The 17,627-nt window shown below is 48.5% G+C and overlaps 1 protein-coding gene across 2 annotated transcripts; it reads left to right on the top strand.

The window, feature by feature from the left end:
* Positions 1–7,614: 7,614 nt before the first annotated feature.
* NFE2 (nuclear factor, erythroid 2) lies at positions 7,615–15,260 on the top strand. 2 transcript variants are annotated; one of them, XM_064491072.1, is made up of 4 exons: positions 7,631–7,902; positions 12,332–12,432; positions 12,627–12,795; positions 13,981–15,260. In XM_064491072.1, exons 3-4 carry the CDS (start codon positions 12,682–12,684, stop codon positions 14,986–14,988), a joined length of 1,122 nt encoding a protein of 373 aa, XP_064347142.1. In that variant the 5' UTR covers positions 7,631–7,902; positions 12,332–12,432; positions 12,627–12,681; the 3' UTR covers positions 14,989–15,260. The 2 variants fall into 2 exon arrangements, with proteins under 2 accessions (XP_010992396.2, XP_064347142.1); XM_010994094.2 differs by lacking the exon at positions 12,332–12,432 and having other exon boundaries at positions 7,615–7,902.
* Positions 15,261–17,627: the final 2,367 nt, after the last annotated feature.

The raw sequence follows: 17,627 nt of genomic DNA, 5'->3' as shown, positions 1-17,627 counted from the left end.
CTGGTGGATTTGGTATTGGAAAAATAAGGCAGCCTCATTTAGTTGCATCTATTTTATCAATGAACTGTGGAGCCAGACCATCTGCTGAGAGGAAGTGGAGGGGGTGTTGGAGATTTTAGAAGAGAATGGGGGGGCAGGCTACAGCTCAGTGGTAGAGTGCATGCCTAACATGCATGAGGTCCTGGGTTCAATCCCCAGTACTAACATTAAGAAAATAAATAAATGGAACTAGTTACCTACCCGCCCCCTGCCCGCCAAAAAAAAAAAAAAAAAAAAGAGAGTAGATGTGAAATAGTTATTGAGCAGAATAGAAAAGAGAATTTACCAGGGAAATGTAGAATTATTTGGAAATGTTGAGTTTAGGGGGCATAAATTTGAAATCTAGTCAGCGAGATTCTGGGATTTTCTCCATCAATATTTAGCTGCCCAGGTATAGATATGGAGGAGCTGAGTTATTGGATTTAAACAGAATTTTTTTTTAATTGTAGTATAGTCAGTTTACAATGTTGTGTCAGTTTCTGGTGTACAGAATAATGGTTCAGTCATACATATACATACATATATTTGTTTTCATACTCTTTTTCATTATAGGTTACTACAAGATACTGAATATAGTTCCCTGTGCTATACAATATAAACATGTTGTTCATCTATTTTGTATATAGTAGTTAGTATCTGCAAATCTCGAACTCCCAATTTATCCCTTCCCACCTCCTTCCCCACCGGTAACCATAAGTTTGTTTTCTATGACTGAGTCTGTTTCTGTTTTGTAAATAAGTTCATTTGTCTTTTATTTTTTTTAGATTCCACATATAAATGATATCATATATCATGCTGATATGGTATTTTTCTTTCTCTTTGTGGCTTACTTTACTTAAAATGACAATCTCCGTGTCCATCCAAGTTGCTACAAATGGCATTATTTTATTCTTTTTTATGGCTTAGATGTATTCCATTGTATAAATATACCACAACTTCTTTATCCAGTCATCTGTTAATGGAACCAGAAATGTCTAGTTTTGTTTTGTTTTCCAGGAAGGTTTAGTGGAGATGGATAGGGGCAAGGAAGTTAACAGTGCCTTGATATGAAGTTATAGTTCTGGATATGAAGGGGAGTGGATGGATTATTTAAAAAACAAAATAAAAAGAGAGTACTTATGGTTTAGAGTTCCTTGAGGCAGGAGGGTATTAAGAGGAGAGAAGGGGTATTAGGGTATGAGAAGGAAAGGCAAATAGTAACAGATGAGGTATTTGCGATTTCAGAGGATTTTATCTGGATTGAATTGTTCCAGCTCTCTTTTCTTTCCCAACCCTTGGTTTTCCCTTTTTTCTTCTTTCCATCTCTCCTCCCACCAGAGAGGGAGAGGCAGTGAAATCTGCTCTTCATTTCCTGTGTGGACAACTAAGAGGCTGGCTCTCTACCAAGCCTCAGATGGATGTCTGTCTCTCTCTTTCTATCTCTTCATTTCGGGAAAAGGAAAGCTGATAGTTGGGGGATGAGGAGGCCAGGAGCCCTTGACCTTCCTCCCCGAGGAGGTCTCCTCTGGCAAGCAACCTCTCTGGGGAAAACAAGACCAGAGACAGCAGCAACCAGGTCAGGAGCATGGTTTCAGCTGCAACCAGGGAGAACACAGACAAGAACCACCAACAGGGAGAGTGGGAGGCCCTGGTGTGGAGACAGCCTTTATAGAAAGAGCTTTCAACACAAGAGAATTTGGGAAGAGGCCCAGAGGCACTGAGCAAATTTGACAACCTTCATCCTGGGTCTCCATCACCATACGTGAGTCTTCGGGAATCAGAAGGACCCCAGCTCACCACACTGAAGAGAACCCCACGATGCCCCTTCTTGTTGGTTTTGGCCAAGACGGACCCTCGAAGAGACTGGAAGCACCTCAGGAAAGCTCTCTGAATTTTCCCAGGGGAGGGCAGCCCAACCTGCCCCTGAGTCCTTGGAGGGAGAGGACTATCTAAGAACTTTGATAGGCAACTAGACTCCTGGCAGGGAGTGAGCCCTGAGCCTGGTCACCATGACCTCTCCTGCTGTCCCAGGAAACTTCCCCTCTGCGCAAACCTCCTTTTAAAACCCTGGGACTCCCAGGCTCTGTAACTGATCAACCCTTTATAGAATTTTCCCCCACAACTGTGCATTTACATAAATTGTTTCTTCAGCCCAGAATGTGTCCCCCATTTTTATCCCTAGTAAATTCAGATTCTTCTACTTTTCAAGATTAGTTGAAAGCTTACCTCCTCTCTGAGGCCTTCCCTGAGGCAACTAGTTGCTCCTTTTCTGTGTTCCCAGAATACATAATTTATCCATTCTCACCTCACTGGCCATATCCATTATCTCTTTATACACATATCTGTTCCAAGGCAAGGATCACTCAGTTATCTTGGTATCCTCCAAATTTAGCAATTTGTTAAACACTCTAAACATTTGAGTTAGTGACAGTATACTAGTACTCAGAACTAGACACCTTGAAATATATCTAAAAGAGACAAAACATCAAATGCAATCCCCCATAAGAAGTTTATCAGTTAACTATAATTTAATATTTATTTAATCATAATATTAGATGTACCATATATGTACTGTTTAATAGTGCTTACTATATCCTACACACTGAATTGCTAAATTAAACATACATACCTGGGTTTTTAAAAAATTTTTTAATATCTTTTTTGGGGGGGAGTTAATTGTTTATGTTTATATATACATATATATATATATATACATATATATATATGTGTGTGTGTGTATATATATATATATATAAATAAATGGAGGTGCTGGGGATTGAACCCAGGACCTTGTACATGCTAAGCACATGCTCTACCACTGAGCTATACCCTCCCCCCCATACTCAGTTTTTAACTTCTCACAATATCATGAAAGATAAGTAATGTTATAATCCCCAAATTACCGATGGGTAAAATTAAACTCAGAGAGATTAAAGAATTTGCCTGAGATCTCAAAGTGAGGGTCAGAGCCAAGATTGGAATGCAGGCATTTCTTACTCTAAAACTTGTGCTCTTAACCATTATACTACGATGCTTGAGACAAGTTTTATATAATGCAGTTTCTATCATCATTATTACAGGATGGTATAACAAAACACAAAATCATATGGTTCAGTTGGAAAAGAAGATATTTAAATGAAGTATTAATTCTCTGTTACATAGAACAATTGCAAAAGGAGGTAGACAAGAGAACTACGTGTAAGGGCTGAGGCAGCCAGAGAAAGTGTTGTGGAGCTAGAACTTGAACTGAGCTGGGCCTTGGAGAGTGGATCAGAGAAAGGGATCCAAATTAATGTACTTTCTTATAAACACTGTATGTACATTGTCTCTTCTGATCCCTCACAACAACCTGTGACGGAAGCTCTGTTCCCCCCATTTACCAGGGGGAAACTAAGGCTCAAGGGGTTATATAATTTGCCCAAGTCCACACTGCTAAGTGTTGAGCTTAGCAAACCGAGTTCTCTCTTCCACTCCATACACCCTCTGGTTGGTAGGAAGAGCCAAGGAGAGCATTCTGGTGCAAGGGAGGAGCAGGAAGAAAGACAGGAGGCTGGAATGAGCAGGATGCTTTGAAAAGGAGGAAATAAATAGTCAAGCATTCAGCCTTCCATCCTCTAAAGAGCAGAGAGGGTGGGACTTCCTAGGCAGCTCCGCCCACTGTGGAGGATTGCAACAGGGTGGGGTGGGGGGAGGTTCTGAGGTTCCTGGAAGGTGACTGAAGCCCATAAGGCTGGCACTATGCCCATTGTGTGGCTAAAACTGGCCCCGCCCAGTAGTGCTGGGGTGGGAGAGCCATGGCCTGAGGGCTAGTTCCTGGAAGTCTACCACCACCCCCAAACATTGCTGCATCCCAGTCCTGGTTCTTTCCCAGAACCAGGCTGCCTACTGGTTTCAGTTCTGTCCCAAGCATCTCTCTACCGGAGTCTGGCTTCCAGATAGACTGTTCTTAGTCCCTAAGCTCCTGAGGCACTCTGGCCTCCAGGTTTCTAAGCTCCCATCTCCTAATAATAACAGACTCACTTTCTTATTGATCTCATTTTATCTTCCCCAAAACTCCATTGAATAGATATTGTCATTATGAGAGCTCAGAAAGGTTGGGTTGCCCAAAGCCATATAGCCAGTGAATGCAGGGACTCCAGCCCAAGTCTAAGATTCATGGTCTGGTCCTCCCTCACCCTATTCTATACCATGCAACCTACTCTAGATTTAGAACTAAGCCCCAGGGGTTATTTCTTCTGCACTATTCTGGACTCATCTATCAGCCTTCATCTGATTTGGGTTCAGTGCAGGGCTCTGCTGGTGGGACATAAATCCTAGATGCCCGGGCCTAGGAGCCTAAGTTTTGCCCAATTGCCTGGACCCTTGAAAGCCACAAGCTCTTTTGGCCTGTGGGTCCAGCTCAGTGTCCCCTCAACTCCTGAGTCAATCCTCTAAGAATTTTTATCTATGGAAAGGAACGTCCTCAAAGACTTTTTTTTATCTTATGCTCACCCAAACTAAAACACAAGAAAAACCCAGTGGATGGCTTAGGAGATCTGGCTCCACCAACTGGGCCTCAGTTTATATCTCCACTGCCTTACTTTAGTTAAGAGGGGCCTCACTATTCCCTGGTCCTAGACCCCCTCCAACACCTCCCCCAGCCATCCGGGGTAACCGCCAGGCTCTGCAGCCTAGGATAACGCCCAGCCCTCCCTTGCACCCTGTGGCTGCCTCCCCTTTCCGTCTGTTGAGAGAGGAAGCCAGGGGGTGGCGGGTGCAACCCTGCAGGGCACTGATAAAAGGGCCAGCCCTGCCCCCGCCCCCTGGGGCCACTGCGGTCAAACCAGCCGGCAAGCAGGCAAGGCAGCCAGCTCCCTCTGGGACCCATGGCCCTCCCCTGGTTCCACCTCTACCCACCCTGCCCTACTCGGGAAGCTGGTTGCATAACCCAGTGGGCTGTTTGGCAACATTGCTTGTGGCTTGCCCTGATGCTGGTGGTGGTGTGCACACACACTGGGGTGAGGGTGGGGTGGAATGACCAGGGATGACAGCAGATCAGCCTTTTGGGGGTGCATGACAAGCATGGATGCAGACTGGTATAACAATAAAGATATGTGGCCACGTTTTTCTCTATACTCTGCCTCTGCCACCTTTGCTGAAGCAGGAGGATCTTGGGGATGGGAAAATCGTAGGTATTCTGCCTTGTCTAGCCACAGGCACGATCCACGCCATTCAGGCTCCTAATCCCCTGCTAATCAATTCAAGGAGATTTAAAATAGAAGGGAATTGACTCTGAACATCAGGAATCTGAGAGAAGGGGGCTAAAGGAACCATCCCCACTCCTGAGGGCTGTAAAGAGTGTCCTGGAGGCAGGAGGCAGCCTAGGAACCGCAGTAACAGCCTCTTCCTACAAATGGGGAGTGCTGGTGAGGTGGGAGAAACAACTCGGCGTGGCCAGTTGCCTAAATGAAGGCTGTCTGTTCAATTAGCTCAGCCTTGTCTGTCCCCTAAATAAATAGTAAACTGCTTCAAACATTTTCATTCGCGCACAGGATGAAATACAACCTCCCTTAGTTTGACTTGCAAGGCTTTACAATCTAGCCCCAGTCAAACTTCCCAGTCTTATCTTTTCCGACTTCCTACCCCACACCCCACCCTAGGGAACCCAAAGTACTCCTCTGTGTTTTATGCCTCGGTGCCTTCACATCTTTGCTTGGAATACCCTTCTCCCCATCTCTGCTAGGGGAACCCCGAGTTATTCTCCACAGCCCAGATCAACTGTCAGCTCCTCTGTAAAACCTGCTCTGAATTTCACCAGGAAGAAATTCAGCTCCATAGGATTTTATGTAGATCTTTATTAATGTAATTCCCTATCTACACTGTCGATGAGGATGCAGACTATGTCTTATTCATCTTTGTGTTGCTGGAGTAGGAAGCATAATAGACACTCAATAAATATTTGTTGAATGAATAAATGATGAGTAGATACTCAAAAAATATCTGTTCATTCATTGGCTAATCCACGTTATCCATAGTTGTATCTGCATTGCCACAAATAGTGTCCTGAACTGGTAGCTTTCATTCAGTAAATGTGTGTTGACTAGCAGTAACCTGATATCATTATTTAATCAGCCACAAGTGTGATTATCACCACCCCTCAACCCCTCTGAGGGGCCCAAATAAACATACAAGTGAGAGAGCTATATCTGAATGCTCATGTCTGTGACCCGGATTCACACTCAGGTCATCAAGAGATTCTGAACCCACAGGTAACATACCATGGGTCACCCTCCTGTCCTATACAGATCATGCGTGTAGAACCATGATCTCCTGGGATGGGGATGGAATTTAAAACATTGAACCATGGGTTTGGCATGGGTATTGATCCAACCCACACACATAGGCTGCAAAGAGGTAGATATCTCATGGCCTCTGGAATTGCATGGTTGGGTTGCTGAGTTGTGGGGTGTCCTGAGAGAGACCTGGGGTGGCTGATGTACTGGTGTAATGGTGGGGAACACTTGGAAGGCTCCCAGAAGCTATTCTTTACCAACCAGGACAGAATATTTTCATTATTTTAATAGTGAACACAGCCCTATCAGAGAATGCTGGCTGAATGCCAGCCTGGCCTCAGAATGGTACCTGCCTGCCTCCTGTGTCTTTGTTCCAACTTAATTTGAATATCATAAGAAGAAAAATAGAAGGAAAAACAAATGTAAGTTGTAGTTGTAAGGACAGAAGCTAGACATAGGAAGGACTTTCCATAGAGCTGAAAGCCACAAAAAGCTAGGAGGAAGCAAGACTTTTCTCCTAGTCTCTGGAGAGAGATCTGTTTGGCCTGGGACTTGGGCTGTGTGTTGGAAGCAAAGGGATGAATGAGTGACTTCTGGGGGCACTTACTGGCCTGCCCCAGAGCTGCTGTGGGTGCTAGGGGATGGACCTGATGTCATATACACGTGTCCTGGTCTGTCCAGGGTATGTGGCTGCCATGTGGCTAGGGTGCCTTGCCTGGAAGAAAGGACAGAGGGCATCCAGGGTCCCCTTTAAGGGAGGTGAATAATGTCCCTGCCGGGCGACTCCCCCCTCAACTCCCCTCACACACTGACAGCAAACCTGGCCAAGAAAGAGGTCTTTGTCCTAGGACATCTGAGGCTGCAGGGGGAGGGGAGAAGGCTACAGGTGAAAGGACACATCAAAGCAGCCGGCCCCTCCCCCCCCCAAATCTCCCTTACCCTTTTCCCAGAACCCAGGCTTTCCTTAAATAAAAGCAGTGCCCCGAATGCCCACCTGCCTAAACATCTGTGATGCTGGACACCTGGTCCTTTTCTGCCCTCCACCTTGCCATGACTCAGTTTCCCTGTCCCTAAGAGAGTTAACGGGGCAGAGGGAAGGAGGTTACAACTTGTATAAAGTTTAGAGGTCACTTTGCCATGGATCTTCAGCTTGGAATTCATCATATGCATGGGGGAAACGCAGACCTGGCTGGACTCCTGGGCTCAAAAGGAGGACTGGGAGAGGCTTGCAGCCTTGTGTGCCCCCGCTGGCCAGGAGCAAGGTGGGGGCGGGGTGTGGGCAGAAACCACACCGGGCTCAAGTTTCCTCTCTTGGCCAGAAGGGGCAGGAGGAGAGGAGGGCCACGGGGAAAGGGGAGGGTTGGAGGAAGGACGGAGAACTCAGGCCGAGGGCTTCAGAGAGGAGGCTGGTGCGCCTGCCCCGGAGCTCCCCGCACTCAGCCGGAGCCTCCACGCTCGGCGCTCAGCGATGGCCCGGGGGCGGGGCTCGGCCCTCCCCGGTTCTCAGAGGTAGCAGGGATCCTCACCCAGGAGGTGTCAGCCCAGGCCCAGCCTCCCCAGAGACAGCACCCGGAGCCTCAGCTCTCCTCACCCTGCTCGGACCCTGCCACAGGTGCCTGAGGGGCAGGGTGGGAGGAGGATTCCAGTGGGATCCAGGGGCAGGCTGGGGAGGTGGAGGAGGCAGAGGGAGAAACTAACCAACTCGCTGCGCATTCCTAGGAGATCTCAGGCTTTCCCAGGCTTCCCCTGGTTTAGGAAATTGACGTCTTTGGGAATTTCCCTGGGAGAAGACCTAGACAGCTCCTTGAGCACTGTGGGAATCTAGGAGTGAAAGGCTGTGGACCGGGGACCAGACAGTGGTCCCCTGAGGCACCCCTGAAGGGCTGGGGAATGACCCTGAGTAACCCTTCAGTGGGCTGGCTGCCCTGGGGCAGCTGGGAGAGACTCTCAGGTATGTGGTACCACCCTTTCCCCTACTCCATTCCATCATGCTGCCCTGTCTAGCCAGCTGGGAAGGTTTGGGGGAAGCTGAGGACTCGGAGACAGTGGATGCCTGGATGGCTGAGAAGAGTAGTTGCAGCAGGACCGGCTGGTAGGGGTAGAGGGTGCTGAGTTCCTGCCTCTTTTGGCCCCTTCTCTTTTCTGCACCTGAGGCAGAAGAGAACAGCTGGTACTGGAAGGGAGAGGGAGGCATCCCCCCTCAGTATAGTTCCTTCTGCCTGGAGACCTTGGCAGCTTGTGGAGTAGAGGGCTGGGAAGCAGTGGAAGAGAAGAGGCCAGGTATCAGATCTGCTGGGGCTGAGATTCTCTAACCATTGGCCCCCAAAGGACTGGAGTTTGGAGCCTAGTAACCAAGTGACAGGATGGCAGACACTTGTCCCTCTCTCCCTCGTTCCCATACACCTGTTTGAGTCATATATGCCCCAGGAGGTTGAATCTTACTGTGATCAAATCTCCCCCCCGTCCCTGACCCCACTCACTCTTCCTCCCCACCTCTCCTCCACCCCCTTTTTCCTCCTTTCTGTTTTTTTCTCTCACCTCTGTGTGCCTCTTCCTCTTCTGGGATTCTTCGTAATCTTCCTAAATAGGTTGCTCACCTGCCACTGCGCACCCCCAGTTTTACTGATCCCTCCCCATCCTTTCACTGCCTCTGTTGACACCTGGTGAGGTGCGGTGGTCTAGTAAGCCTCAAAACAGGATCCCAGAGGCAAGCCTTCTCTCTGTCTCTCCCCCTTGTCAAGGCGTTAGAGCAGATGAGGCCAAATACGTTCCTCTCTCCAGCATCCCTCCTCAAATGGTCCTCATTCTGTATCCTTAAACATAAAGCTCCATGTCATTCCATGTGTACTCAGGGACTGTGATGAGATCTTCCTGGGTGGGCTCATCAAGATGAGAGTAAAGAGGACAGATTACAGTCCCTGGGGATAGCACCAGTCCTACCTGCAATGTTGGGGAGCAAGATGGCTGTGTGACCTCAAACTGTGGACTAAACTGGAAAGTGGGGACAGTTTGTACAAGAAAAAGGACACAGGGAAGTGTACTCCACCTTCCCAGTGTCTCTCCAGCTTCTGAACCCTCTGTGATGGTCTATTTGATCCAATTCTGACTATATCCTCCTCCCTGACTTATAACACTGGCTGCCAGCCCCCTGGCCCATCTTCAGGAAGGTAGGCTCCTAAGACCTAGAGGGGCCTATACCTGGGGTATAGACCACCACGTATCCCTGAGTGTCTAGAGGAAAATATACCACCCCCTTTGGGCCTGGTGCAAACTTGTCACTGCACCATAGGGCTTGTTGGAGCCAATCCTGAGGTTCTTAACTCCCTCCTCCCAAACTTCCTGCCTCCCCCTAGCAACCCTTCTGCATTCTCATTTCCCTGTCCCAGCATCAGGGGAAGGTTGAATTCCTGGTCTTTATGAGAAGGGATTGCTATTTAGTCTCAGAGACTGGGGCAGTCTAGAACCCAACCTTGCCTGGGTCAAGGATGTTAAGCTAGACCCAGAACTCTAGAGATCATTTGCCAGGCTCCTTTCTGACTTTGTGTTCTTTCAGATAAGTCCACATGATTGGATTAGTTTAGTAGTTTTCAAGCTAGGGTGGGCCTCCGGCATCAGAAACACCAGCCTGCTTACTAAAATGCTGACTGTTGGGTACCTGCATCTATGAATTCAATTTGGTAGGTCTAGGGTAGCTTTCAGAATTTTGTGTTTTTACAAGTACCCCCAGTGATTGTGGCCCACGATAAAGCTTGTGGCTGCCTCAGTCAGATGCAATCTACTGCAAGGGGGTTCTCCAGATCTGTCTCCACTGAACAGGAGAGACTGCATAGAAGCGATTTGCCCATGATGATGCATCTGGAAGGCCAGAGAACTTGGTCTCCTGCCTCCTAGGGCAGGATCATTGTACTGCACCTAACAGTCAGATCCGGGAAACTATAAGGAGGGACAAAACGGGATGTGTATGTGTATGTGACTGTGTGAAGGACTATGAGGCAAGAGTCATTGTCCCTGCCCCCTAAACCCCTTCTCCATTCACTTTGCCTTTGGGCAATTTCCGCCAGAACCTGGGTGGGGGAAGGTGGGGTTCCGGTGTTGAAATTGCATCCTGGACAGACATAAACACCCCACCCTCTGCCCACTGGCCAAGGGCTTGAGCCTACACCCACTCCCAGCTCTGAGGATGGCAATAGAACAAGATGGTGGGGGCAGGGCCTGGGGAGATCCTCCTTCAAAAGGATAATTTGCAATTCTCACTAATTTTGTGACGAGTCAAAGAGTGGATTCCATATTAAATAGCTGTTATAGGCCATTTTTGTGTGATCTAAGGTCATCCAGCCCTATGCGCTTTCTGTCTATAAGTCCCTCCCTGCCCTCAGACTGCCTGCCTTTACTTACATGGCAAAGGTAGGGTGTGGTGTCTGGCCCTAGGAGATCAGGAGGCCCCTGCCAAATCTACTTGGAATTTCTTGCTGAAGTCTGATGGAGGGCCGATGCAGGGTGAGACAGGTGTTCGGGAATAGGGAATTCGGATGAGGACAGGGGCTGACCGAGAAGAAGATGAAGGCAGGGGTCCAGGTTTGCTGAGAATGTTGAGCTGTCCAAGCAGAAAGGGACCTCTAAGTTCAACTTGTCTAACTCCCTGGTTTTACAAATGAGGAAACAGAGGCTCAGAGAAGTGTGATGGCTTGCCCAACATCGCACTGCTGCTTTGTGGCAGAACTCTGGCCAGAGCCCAGACCCAAAGAAAAGGGGCTGGAGGTATTCAAGCCTCTAAAGAGACACCCCCCCAAAAGATGAACAAACAAACAAACAAATAGACATTCCCCAAATACACATTACTGTATATAAAATAAACAACAAGGCCTACTGTATAGCACAGGGAACTATATTCAATTTCTTATAATGAGCTGTAATGGAAAAGAACCTGAAAAAAATATGTATGTATATATGAATTGCTTTGCTGTACACCTGAAACTAACATTGTAAATTGACTACATTTCAATAAAAAATAATAATTTTTAAAAATGCATACACATATAAGCCCTTTGATGGGCAGGAAAATCTATAGTAGCAGAAAGCAGATCAGTGATTGGAGGCAACGGTGCAGGTGGTGGGATTAAATATAAAGAAGTATAAGGGAAACTTTTGCAGATGAAGAGATGTTATGTATCTTGACTGTGGTATCTGGTATATGGGCATATACCCAATGGGTGTGTGTGTGTGTGTACATATATACACATAAATGCATCAACCTGTACATTTAAAACTGATGTGTTTTATTGTACATAAAATATACTTCAATAAACTTGATTAAATTAAAAAAGAGATTCCCTAGAAGAGAAGGGACTGAGATTCCAGAGAGAGTTGACTGATGGAGACCACCAAGAGTCTTGCCACGTGGAGACCCAGGAGTGGGACTGGGAATGTCTCTGGAAGGCAGGCTAAGCTAGTAGAGTCAGCAACTGTAGGTTTCAGACCTGATCCTGCTGTTTATCAGCCTGAGTCTCCATTTCTGAATGGACCTTATGGGATCTTCGTGAAAATCAATCTCGTAGACGAACACTTACAAAACACCAGCACAGTTCTCGACAAATGCTGAATGAGTCTTTGCTATGGTTAGTATATGACTTTAGGAGAGGAGAGCCCCCTGGTTGTATGGGGTGGGGTATAGCCAAGATGACCCTGGGGGACACAGGGCAGAGGTCCGGTGTCTCCAGAGACCATTCCTCCTCTGCTGCCTGCAGCTGATAAACTTCTTATCTGGCCCAGGCAGGGGAGCCCGGGGCCAGGATACGAGGAGAGGGCAGGGCTGCTATCAGCCACCAGGCCTGGGCCATATCTCAGAGAAGGGGAGGGCTGTCTCCTTGGCTTTTCCCACAACATGCTCCTTGGGGATCCCCAAGCACTCACTCTCACCTTGGAAAGAAAAGACTGAGATACTAAAACTGAGGGCAGAGGAGGAGCAGAAGTGATCCCTGATGTTGCTGCAGGAAACAGGAAAAAAAAAAAAAACACCCTAGATGATGTGACTTCTGTCCCAGCCAGCAATATGCTTTTGGAGAGTAAGAAGTAGGAGACAGAGAAGATAAAAGAAGATAAAAACCTACTGCGCTTCCAAAGGAACCGCCTACAGCCATAGCAGGTGAGGTGGAGATAACACGGCAGAAAAAGGCCTTATAGCTTAAGGAGTTGTTTGATGAGTCCAGCATGAAAAGAGGGGGATGAGGTGTCTCCTTCCCTCAGGAGAAGCTGGAGGGAGCCTCTCCATGGAGGCAGGACAGAATTGCTGACTTGTGGCAGGAGAAGCCCTAACCCTCTGTTTCTCCTTTGACACAGATTGCTGGGACCATTTGGGCTTTCGGGACCCTGGACCAGGCCCTGGCCCAGTAGGATGCCCCCGTGTCCTCCCCAGCAGAGCAGGAACAGGGGGACACAGCTGCCCACTCCGGAGCTGGGTGAGATGGAACTGACTTGGCAAGAGATCATGTCCATCACTGAGCTGCAGGTGAGCGGGGTTGGGGATGGGGGAGGGAAGAGCAGAAAAACAGGGAGTCTGCTGGGACTGAGACAGGGGCTGGAGCAAGCAGGGTCTCAAGATGGAAGTGTTCCAGGCACTGTAAAAGGAAGGGCTGGAGTCAGGGGACGATCTGGATGGAAGACCAGAACATTAAGAGGGAGGGGGTGTGGATGAGCAGGAGATAGGAGTGGTGGGGAAGGAAGGATCTGATTGGGGGTGTAAACTCTCTCAGCAGCCACTCTGTTCACGTCTCTCCACCCCACCTCCTGCCCCGCCTTTCCTTCCTCACCTTCTCTTCTGACCTCCTCCAGTCCTGCCCGTCTTTTTCCCTTCCTTTCCCCACCCTGCCCTCAGCAGCTGGGCCCCTTTCCCTCAGGTAGCAAAGCTGTAGTTCAGGGGCCTCAGGAAGGGGGGTGGGTCAGACTATGCCGGGGTCCTCTCCTCCTGCTAGTTGGACAAAGGGGTGTCTGTTGGCCTAACAATGATGCCTTTGTCCCCAGCTGGGCTGGAGCAGGGTGGCTCCCCGATGTGGGTTGGGGGCCCTGTTTCCAGCATGTTCTCTCCTCCTCTCTGCACCTGGGCAGGGACAGAGGGACTGAAGGGGAGAGGGCAAAGCTTGTACTGGCTCCTGGAGGTACCTCTTAGCTCCCGACCTGGCTCTGCGCCCACCCCTTTCTGTCCCCTGCCACCTTGCCTGGGCCCTCAGGATCTGCCCTAAGCCCTCTTCCCACACAGCAGCTCCCTCTGCTGGGCACCCAGGGCACGGCCAGGGTCTGAACTTGACCCTTTGACCCTAGATAACAGCAGCAGGAAAAGGTTCTGAGGGGTCATCTTGGATAACAACTCCTTGTCTTCCTGAAGGAAATAAAGGGACTTGAGCCATTTCAACCCAGTAAGAATTTCTCCTGAAGAGGAGGGACTCCACAGTTGTGGCAGCGTTAGATAGTCCTCTTTGAAGTCTGACCTCAGTGATGTCCCTTCCTGTTTAAGCTGCTTTCTTCGTGAAATAGCTGTATCGCAGCTTTGCCAGAAGCTTTTTATGATTCTTAGAACCTTTCTGTTCCCTTGTTATTATCTCACTGGGTCTTTTAGCAGAACCCAGCCTGGTTCTCAGAGAGAGCTGGTTTCTCACCCTCAGCCTGTCTCCAAACCTCTTTTTGTCTTTTCTTGCAGGGCCTAAATGCTCCAAGTGAGCCATCGTTCGAGCCCCCAGCCCCAGTCCCATACCCTGGGCCCCTGCCTCCTCCAACTTACTGCCCCTGCTCAATCCACCCGGATGCCGGCTTCCCCCTGCCCCCACCACCTTATGAGCTCCCAGCACCTACAGCTCATGTCCCAGACCCCCCATACTCTTATGGCAACATGACTGTACCAGTCTCCAAGCCACTGGCCCTCTCGGGCCTGCTCAGTGACCCCCTCCCAGACCCCTTGGCCCTCCTGGACATTGGGTTGTCAGCAGGGCCATCCAAGCCCCAAGAAGACCCAGAATCTGACTCAGGATTATCCCTCAACTATAGTGATGCCGAATCTCTTGAGCTGGAAGGGACGGAGGCTGGTCGGCGTCGCAGCGAGTATGTAGAGATGTACCCAGTGGAGTACCCCTACTCACTAATGCCCAACTCCTTGGCCCACCCCAACTATGCCTTGCCACCTGCTGAGACCCCCTTAGCCTTAGAGCCCTCCTCAGGCCCTGTGCGGGCCAAGCCCACTGCACGGGGGGAGGCGGGGAGCCGGGATGAGCGCCGGGCCCTGGCCATGAAGATCCCCTTCCCCACCGACAAGATTGTCAACTTGCCGGTAGATGACTTCAATGAGCTGCTGGCGCGGTATCCGCTGACGGAGAGCCAGCTGGCACTAGTCCGGGACATCCGAAGGCGGGGCAAGAACAAGGTAGCCGCCCAGAACTGTCGCAAGAGAAAGCTGGAGACCATCGTGCAGCTGGAGCGGGAACTGGAGAGGCTGGGCAGCGAGCGGGAGCGGCTTCTGCGGGCCCGAGGGGAGGCCGACCGGACCCTGGAGGTCATGCGCCAACAGCTGACGGAGCTGTACCGTGACATTTTCCAGCACCTGCGGGATGAAGCAGGCAACGGCTACTCCCCTGAAGAGTATGCACTGCAACAGGCTGCTGATGGGGCCATTTTCCTGGTGCCCCGGGGGACCAAGATGGAGGCCACAGACTAAGCTGGCCAAAGGGGTGGGACTGGTGATGGAGATTTCCTGCCTTCTCTTCTGATAAAGGTGCTCCCCAACCCCAAGGCCCAGAAGGAGCTGAATTCTGTAGACCAGAAGGGGATAACAATGGGAAACCTGGCATTTGGAAGGTCCAAGGTGTGTTCCATGAGGCTTGCCTGGAGGCAAGGATGTGAGGGGAGGGCTGGAATCTCTCTTCCGTGATTCAGGTATCTGATCTCTTGTTTGAAGCTTTGGTGTATAAAGCACTCTACTGAAACAGACTTCCACTGTGTCTTCCTTCTTGAAGGGAGGGTGACGGAGCGGAGGGCTCCTCAGGGCTTACCGCTTGTGGGTGGCAGAGAGTTCTGCCAAGCTTGTTTCTTCCCCCTGCAGCTCTGTATAAGCGGGACACACGACCCTTGGGCTTGAGCAGTGTGTAAATCTACCACCTTCACCCCCATTTTCAGAGCCAGGGGCCATAGGTGATTTGAGGAACACCACCCTCTCTGGTGGCCCCCTATTTATAGAGCAGGTGTTGCTGCCAAAGCAGGTTAGACCCTCTGTGAGAGGGCCCTGAGGGTTAGGCCTCTTCTTTTTCAAACTTTGGAGCACCGAAAAGCCTGAAATGCCCACAGGCTTTTTGTTGTTGCTGTTCTCTTGCCTGCTTCTCCCGGACTCCCTCAGCCTGGGTCCTGATGCGCCCAAGTTCTGCTCTCTCAGGAGACTGAGTGAGCTCCTCTTGCCTGAAGTGAGAGAATTTGACCGGACACCCAAGTTTCAGGGGATTTCACACCCAGGTCTGGGTAAAACCTGCTCCACAGCAGAGCACAGTATGCGTTTTGGTGAAGTCTATCTCCCTGGTTGTGTTAGACAGATGTTACCCATTCTTGCTTGGGGGCCGCCCTTTTCTAGATCTTGTAAGATCTAGGATGTTTTATTAGCATGCACTTTTTTCTTAGAATAGAACACAATTAAGTTTCAGAATTCTTAGCCACACCAATCAAAGTCCAATCAAACCTCCTTGACACACCCTCATCTCCTTGCTTGGAGCTGAGTGGTTCCCAATCTTCCCAGTCACTTAATTATACAAATTACCTTTTTGACGTATTTTACTTCTATTTACACTTTAATTTTACTAGCTCCATTCCCAACAGGGAAACCTTACTCCCAAGTTTGGATGGTCACTACAGTTGTGGGATGTAAAAGCAGACAGAAGTGATCAAAGATGTGGAATCTTCATGCCTACAGATTCTGAAAAACAGTTTCTAGCCTAGGTTTAGAGGATGAAAACTTCCTATTCTGGATAGATATGAAGACAGTTTGACTTGCCAGCTTTCTCAAAAACTTAATGTGGGATCAACTTGTAGCGGGCAGCACCTGGGAGCTAGCTGTTCAATTTGATGAGCTCACTTTAAGATTTTTACCATTTAATTCGTAAGCTCGCAAAGATGGTAATTCAGAAGCCAATTTAGACATTCATTTATTTAACAAGTATTTGCTAGGCACTTAAGCTGTAGGCATTGCTCTAGGCATTGGAGATACAGTGAACAGGAGACAAGTACTTCTCACCGAGGTACACCGTAGTGGGGGAGACCCTCAGATACACTTTGGTAAGGGCCCACCTAAGGGAAAATGTGGAAGAGCAACCTGGGCTCTCCACAAGTCTCCAAAATTTGAATAAGCTAATTATCTTCCTTGAAGCTATTTCCTCATCTAAAAAAGTATGTAACTTTTTAGCAAACTGGTAGCCTGAGTCGTCCCATCTCTCCCAACCATGACTGTATCAAAGGGAAACCTCATTTAGTAACTTCAAGTTAGAAGCTTAGATTATTCCAAATTCCAATTAGGTGACTGACTTTTGGATTCACACACCTCATTCCCCATCCCTCTTCAGTTGGGCTGAAAATTGAGGCTGAATAATGACCTTTTCTGAAGGTACAGAAAAATCTAAGCATTTGCTTATAAATTGGGTTATCTTACTTCTAATTCAGTATTTTTCAAGCTTGAAATAGCTAATACTTGTTCAAAGAGGAGATCCAAGGGGGTGGGAATAGCTCAGAAGTAGAGCACATACTCAGCATGCACACAGTCCTGGATTCAATCCCTAACAGAAAAAATAAAATTAAAAAAAGACCTACTATGCTCTTCCAGAACCTAACAGGCATCGCTCCCAGAAGAGACTCACTGAATTCAACAGCAGCTGTTGGCTTTTACTACAACTTCATCTTCCCTTGCCAGAATAGCTACAAAAACGACATGCTCAAGAGCAATAGTAAACAGCTTACTTCTAACTGGGTCAAGATATACTCCTGCAGTGGGAGCCAGTTTCTGGTTTTATAAAACCACGATGTGGACAGGGGAAACTTTTACTTAGTAAACCACTTCTAAAGCCAACCCTTTCTCCATCTGAGTAGCACAAAGTTTTACTTAAAGCATCTATATTAGTTTTCTTTAAACTGCTAGCTTCAAAAATCTGTAAGGAATGAGGGGAGAGGGTAGCTCTGCTAAAAAATCTGGTTTGCCAGACCTCTGGTATGTCATTAATTTCCGTATTTCCCATTCTCAAACTTGAAATGGTTTAGAATGTGCAGTTATCTCAAGTTCCCATAAATACCATGAAGGGAGACAAAGAAAACAAGAAACAGAAC

The sequence above is a fragment of the Camelus dromedarius genome, chromosome 11 (genome assembly GCF_036321535.1).
Source record: "Camelus dromedarius isolate mCamDro1 chromosome 11, mCamDro1.pat, whole genome shotgun sequence".
NCBI classification, from domain to species: domain Eukaryota; kingdom Metazoa; phylum Chordata; class Mammalia; order Artiodactyla; family Camelidae; genus Camelus; species Camelus dromedarius.
This window is presented reverse-complemented; position numbering and strand designations above follow the sequence as displayed.

Bases quoted from the DNA above. Each gene is read 5' to 3' on its own strand.
- NFE2 (XM_010994094.2), top strand. From the start codon at position 12,682: ATGCCCCCGTGTCCTCCCCAGCAGAGCAGGAACAGGGGGACACAGCTG. The intron at 12,796-13,980 runs GTGAGCGGGGTT...CTTTTCTTGCAG, and splicing joins TGTCCATCACTGAGCTGCAG to GGCCTAAATGCTCCAAGTGA.